This window comes from Lissotriton vulgaris, chromosome 2_1, assembly GCF_964263255.1.
Source record: "Lissotriton vulgaris chromosome 2_1, aLisVul1.2, whole genome shotgun sequence".
In the NCBI taxonomy this organism is placed as follows: domain Eukaryota; kingdom Metazoa; phylum Chordata; class Amphibia; order Caudata; family Salamandridae; genus Lissotriton; species Lissotriton vulgaris.
Window position 1 is genome coordinate 2,119,720,954 of NC_141687.1, and position 6,000 is coordinate 2,119,726,953.

The window sequence follows — 6,000 nt, forward strand, 5'->3', positions numbered from 1 at the left end:
CCTCATCCCAAAAAACTTTGCATTTGGCCCACCGTAAATTCTAATGTGTCTACTTGCGCAAAGGAAAGACCCTTGCGGTACACGCAGCAACGATAATCCTCTGATGGCAACTGCACTGCAAGGAATTTAAGGCAAGGATCGTAGTATGCCGAAAAGTTGGTGTGCTGATAAATAAACTACTATGCGTCACCAATGAGAGATATATATATATATATATATATATATATATATATATGACTGGAACTTCGACATTCAGCGGAAGCCAAATAACGAAAACGGACCCAAATGAGATAATTTCAAGCGTCTTTATTTCAAACTGTGCACCCTCACCATCGCCATGACGCGTTTCGGGCCCTGGAGCCCTTGATCACATGACATGGTCACATTACACCCTGTGATTTGTAGTGTTGGTCTGGTCACATGGTCCCAAGCTTGGAGTTGAATCTCCTGCCACGTCAGCACGTTGTCACGATGATATATATATATACACACACACACACACACACACACCCCGACACGACACGTCCTTTCAGTATGGATCCCAACAGCTTCCTAGCTTACTGACCGCTGGCTGGAATTACCACTGATCGTTTGTGCATCGCGCGTGCCAAATCAAATGTGTGTGTGCACACACGTGCATGAAATGCATGGAAAAACCTAGAACAATGGATTTACCACAACAGCAATGTGTACACTTACATGGGTGCAGTAGAGGACCACAGGATTTTACTGTTTTATAATTCATAAGAGCTCTCATTATATGATAAATAACAGTACTGCATCGTATAACAACCGTAAAGGAAAATGGTGTTGAAAAAAAAAAACAGCCGGAATACATATAGGTTTTCAGCAATTTCAGTAACTAACAACTATTTAATATGAAACAAGATCACACCAATCAAAATATCAACTAAACGCCCCTGTAGGACAAAACCATTATGCCTAGCCTTATTTAGGTGTTAATGGTACACATATAACCTGTGCTCCAAATTGTCACAGTTTGCTGGGTTTACTTTAAAAAAACAGGTCGGAGTTGCTCTAATTGTGGGTACATGGTGCACTTTCTACCACTTTTGCCAGTACTGGGTACTAACAGCAGGTGGTAACAAATGGTATGCCTATGGCCCTTTCAATAATGATGCCCATGCATACACTCCATGGACACTGTGCTGGTATGTATAGAAAATGTAAATGACTGCAACACTAAAAACTATGTAAACAGCTTTGCAAGGGTTTAAAACTCTCAGTAAGGTATGGCTGAAGGTAAACGAGGCTCTTCGGGTGCCTATCTATCCTCATTAGTCCGAGAAAACATTCATTTTAAAAGCAAGTTTACGCCGTGGCACATTCTTACTGGAAGGAGCAACAAACCCCTCCACTTTTAATACCTAAACAAACGACTGTGCACTTTTTTCAATGTGCAAAATGTAATGTTTAGTGCACTTCGGAGCAGATGTCCTCTAATGTCTCAATACAAATTATGACATAAGGTTAAACGCATTAAACAATTTGCATATGTACACTGTCAAGAGTGTATCTGTAGAGGGTAATGACCATCCAAGCTCTCTCCCCCCGCGCCCCCCACACACACACAAAAAAGAAATGTCTTCTATTTTACAAATATTTTATGAACCCTTGAAATTTAGAAGAGGGTGATTAACGATAAAATTGTAAATATGCCGCAAGGTCGTAATGTGCAAATCTATCAACTTATCAATCAGAGGCTGCTGCCACTGACCATCTAGACACGTAAAACAAAACAATCACTTTAAAGTCTGAAATGCGGATGGAAATGGCTCTTGTGTCGCCTTCATCCTATTCAACTTAAAGGTCTTTGGTACTGCAACAGAGACACGAATTCCTGCAGCCCCACTCCGGGCAGTCCACCGCTACAGACATTCATTGCTCGCCTTATCGCTAGGAGCTACGGGTGGCTGCCAATAAATGACACGGCGAAACTGCACAGTTTCACTATGGATTTCGACAGCATTACTTTCAAGGCTGTATCCGAGAATCACTGAATAAAGTGAAAGTCAGACTGCAAAGTTTACAATAAAATTATATTGTTTACTTTTCGGGCGAATTAACCGAAGGCTGGTAGAGGTCGCCGTGTAGTTAGCGGCACACTTGGAAGACAGCGAGAAAAGAATGGCAGCTTCTGTATGAAAGAAAGCTGCTGTTCCTCCGCCCCTCCCGCGGGCAGTGCAGCAGTTACAGCTGGAGAGTTCAGAGTACACCCCGGCGCTGCACCTGTACCATAAACATATCTATCCCTTTAAACATGCCTAAGCTTTAACGTGAAACGCGCCCGACGCAACCTTCCAACTGCAGTACCAGACCCTCACCCTGCCTACTGCCAACCCAGCAAGTATACCGATGTGCAAAAGTGTGACTTTATCAGTCGACACTTATCGGAAGACGACGACTTCTGGAATGGATGCCACGTCAATTTAAAAGATTCAATTTCAGAAATGTAATATGGGAGAGAAAAAAATTTAAGTCAACGAGCGACTGTCTGTTTGGGGGATATTTAAAGCGGACATTTGCAGCAGAAAATAATGAGTTAGACTGGTGGGTATATTGAGAGGGCTAGCAACTAAATGTAAAAAGACTAATTAAAATCTCCGATTCTAAACAAAAAAGACATCCTACTCATAAAGAGAACGCTAACAATCAGATCACCACTGCCGCCCTCCGGCATTCATCTCCTATGTAGTGCGGACGTATCCGACCGGCAACATTCCACACCAAACCGGAAAGGAAACATTCCTGATCAGCAAAGTGATAGGAACCTCCCTCTCCTATGTGTCACTGCCTCGCCCAACACCAACTAATTCAACCTGACCTACACTACACAGGAAGATGGTGGAAAGGGAGCATGGCGATGTCATTCGGATGCACTAACAGCAGAAGTGTCCGAGGAAACTCCATAGTATGTAGGACAATGCCCTCCCAACCCCATGGCAGTGTGATCTAGTGCGCTGGAAGGTAAACAAACAGCGGAGGAAGCGGGATCGCTCATGGGAGGGGGTGCCTGCAGCAGAGAGAGGGAGGGTCTGTTGTTACGCTGTGTTCAACAGGTAGCGGTAGGCACGGGAGATACAAAAAAAACGGGAAAATGCAACTGTCACCCACATCCAGCCTGCTGCTCACACAGTATTCAACAGGTAGCAATCAGCAGGAAGACAAACGAGTAGCAATATATCCAAAAGAGCAACGGCAACCCCAGTTACAGGCCACCCAGGACAGAAGGTGGTCCCCTAGGTGATAGAGGTTTACGAATAGATTGCTGAAGTTCGTATTGCAAGGACGAAGAACACCTAGTACTCTGCCCATGAGACACCCCTGCTGTTGGTCACTATACAAGACACGTCAAGGTTTCTGCTTGAAAACAAGTATGGTTTCTTAAGACCCGAAGTTCTTATGCATCAAAGGGTTGCGATAGGACTATAAGCAAATGTGTGCACAACACGGGATATATCATGCATTATTGCATCGGAACACTCAACATGTTTTATGCCAAAACAAATGAGACTAAGGTAATCAGAGAGAAATACTGGGAGAAAGGTAATCAGCAAATCAAGAGGAGTAATAATAACATATATATTTGAAAATGAAATAGCTACCCCAACCCTACATTACTAGCGTTGAAAAAGTAGGCAACAAGCTGGCTTTTTGAACTGCTTTATACAAGTCAAGGGTACCTGAGGCATAGGCAGACTGGACACTGAAAAATAGAGAACTGGTCAACGGTCACACATTAAGCTACAAACAAGGCATGGATAACCCTACCACAGGGGTTGAGCAGTATCGATAACGGGAGGTATGAGCAGAGGCTGCAGATGCAGTCTGGAAAAAGGGAGTGGACAGCCTGGACACAGCACCGGCAGGACAGCCTGCCCATGAACCAGTGCAGGCTGCAGAGGGGGTGCCTGGCACTGATTGAGGCTCCAGTACTTCCAGGACATGGGTGGCGCGGTCCGTGGGTTATCTCGAGAGCTGGACAGCGCTGGGCCTCTGCCCACGCCCCTCCCTGCCCCGGGCCGGGCACTCACCTTGCTGGAGGCGGCTCTGGCAGACATTTTGTTTCTCCCCCGGGTGCCGCCGTAACTGTGAAACACCAGTCGCCCTCACTGCGCCCCCTGGCCGCGCACCTCCGTGCGGGGGCAGAGGGCAGGGCTGCGGCACTCCCAAGACGCCTCTTGCCCCGGCTCCTCCCAGCGGCGGGTCCTGTGCCTGTCCCCTGTCTGTCTCCGTGTGCGCGGTGCTGCCACCCCAGTCCTGCAGTGGCTCAGCTCGCTGTAGCTCCTCCGCTGGCAGCGACCAGCTCCCGAGAGAACCCGCCCTTCGCAACGACGCTGCCTCACGTCCGTCACGTGACCACTCTCTGGCTCAGTCTGAGCGCTGCTGAGAAGAGCTGCACTAGCTGGAAAGTACAGCGTGGTGTGTGGGAGCGGCGCGGCGCGGCGCGGCGCGGCGCAGTTGGCCTGGGGTAGTTGTCGAGAGAAACATTGGCGGTGGGGAGGGGGACACACGAAGACATTAGGACAGAGAAAGTAATTGGAGGTTGATCTGGCCCGCACACGCTGGACAGCTGAAGGTGAGTATGCTCTAGTGTAGTAATCAAAGGACAACCACCTATTTGCCAACCATCGCAAACTCATACAATGTATAGAGATTTCAAAAATTGTTTTCGTTTGTTGAATTGGAACTAGAGGCGGGCAAGCCAACAAATTAACTAGGCGAGCCTGGCCAAGTCTGTCTTGGCTCTTAATGTCATTGCATTAAAAATGCAGTGCACCGACAAGGATGTATTAAAAGTATTAGTTTAAAAAAAAAGAAGCTTGGAACTATTCATCCCGCGTCCTCACCCTGGCGACAGTAGCAATAGTGAACTACGTGTCAAGATAGTTGTCATGTGAAGCCTGTGTATGGCCCAGATTCTTAAAGCGCAACATTATAGTCTATTAAATTAAGCGCAATCGTTTTTGTTTAGCCGGTATTCTGAACTCATGCATTTGGAGGTGCTTTCGTATGTAATAATTAAGAAGAATCTGTCAAATAAAATATTTGTTTAACATCACACCATTTGGTATAACTGGGAATCCTCAATTAATGCAGGTTTTGTACGTTCTCTATGTACAAATAAATCAGACGCTAAATGGGTAGCTGTCTCTCCATTTCACCTCAAATTATTTTTTACCATGTTTTGTCTAAAGCTAGAGGATGGGTGGCAGGCAGAAGCCATAAGAAAGTTTGGCTCGTTATGGGCTTGAGGAACCAACAGGACCTTGAGCCGAACCAATGTAGTGTTGCCCTCTAGTCGTTATGCTGTGACGTAAGCCATGTTGGCAGTGAGCGCGGAGCCCGCGAACAGTGCAGATGTGGCTCCCGGCGCTCTTTCTATTCGCTAATTAAAATAAGTAATACCAGCCACCTTGCCTCAGCCTCTCATTTGGGGGGTAACCAAGATACTACAAATTGGCGACGAGGTCGGAAACGGGACCGAGAGTCGCCCGAGACCGGTGTGTCTTGCCCTGAACCCACGGCGGTACACGGCCACGAGGCAGCAACAGGCCACAAGGCAGGATCAGCGCAGTAGAGAGAGCGCGGCAGAGGAGGGCGGCCGCAACCACCATCACGGCCCCCCCACACAGAGGTGTCTATCCCATGATCGGGATAGGCAGAACACAAAGTGGACTGCGGGTGGATAGACAGACCTACCCAACAACACGCGAGGCAGAGACGGACTCGACCAACCGCCAGGACTACGCGCCAAGCACGGACCCCACATGCACACCAGGACTTCAGGGGGGCAGCATCCACTGTGAGTAAGGCGGCCCGGAAGGGAGTAGAAGGGCGGGGTGGCAAGACACCCATCTGCGCATGGCAGCACTAGGCACCACGCTCCAGGCAACTAGCCTTCTTGGCGGAGAAGACGCAGCACAGCATAGGGGGTGAATCTGCGCCCCAACAGAGTTCCACACACCACCACAGAGT

General features: G+C 47.8%; 1 protein-coding gene across 6 annotated transcripts in view; it reads right to left on the reverse strand.

Annotated features, from left to right (window-relative positions):
• The window catches only part of TJP1 (tight junction protein 1), a 707,329-nt gene extending 702,978 nt beyond the window's left edge, over positions 1 to 4,351 (reverse strand). For all 6 annotated transcript variants that reach the window (XM_086958396.1, XM_086958395.1, XM_086958394.1 and 3 more), the window contains exon 1: positions 4,056 to 4,351. In XM_086958396.1, the coding sequence (XP_086814522.1) occupies positions 4,056 to 4,082 (27 nt within the window). In that variant the 5' untranslated portion in view covers positions 4,083 to 4,351. The remainder of the gene's footprint in view (positions 1 to 4,055) is intronic.
• Between the last annotated feature and the right edge of the window lie 1,649 nt (positions 4,352 to 6,000).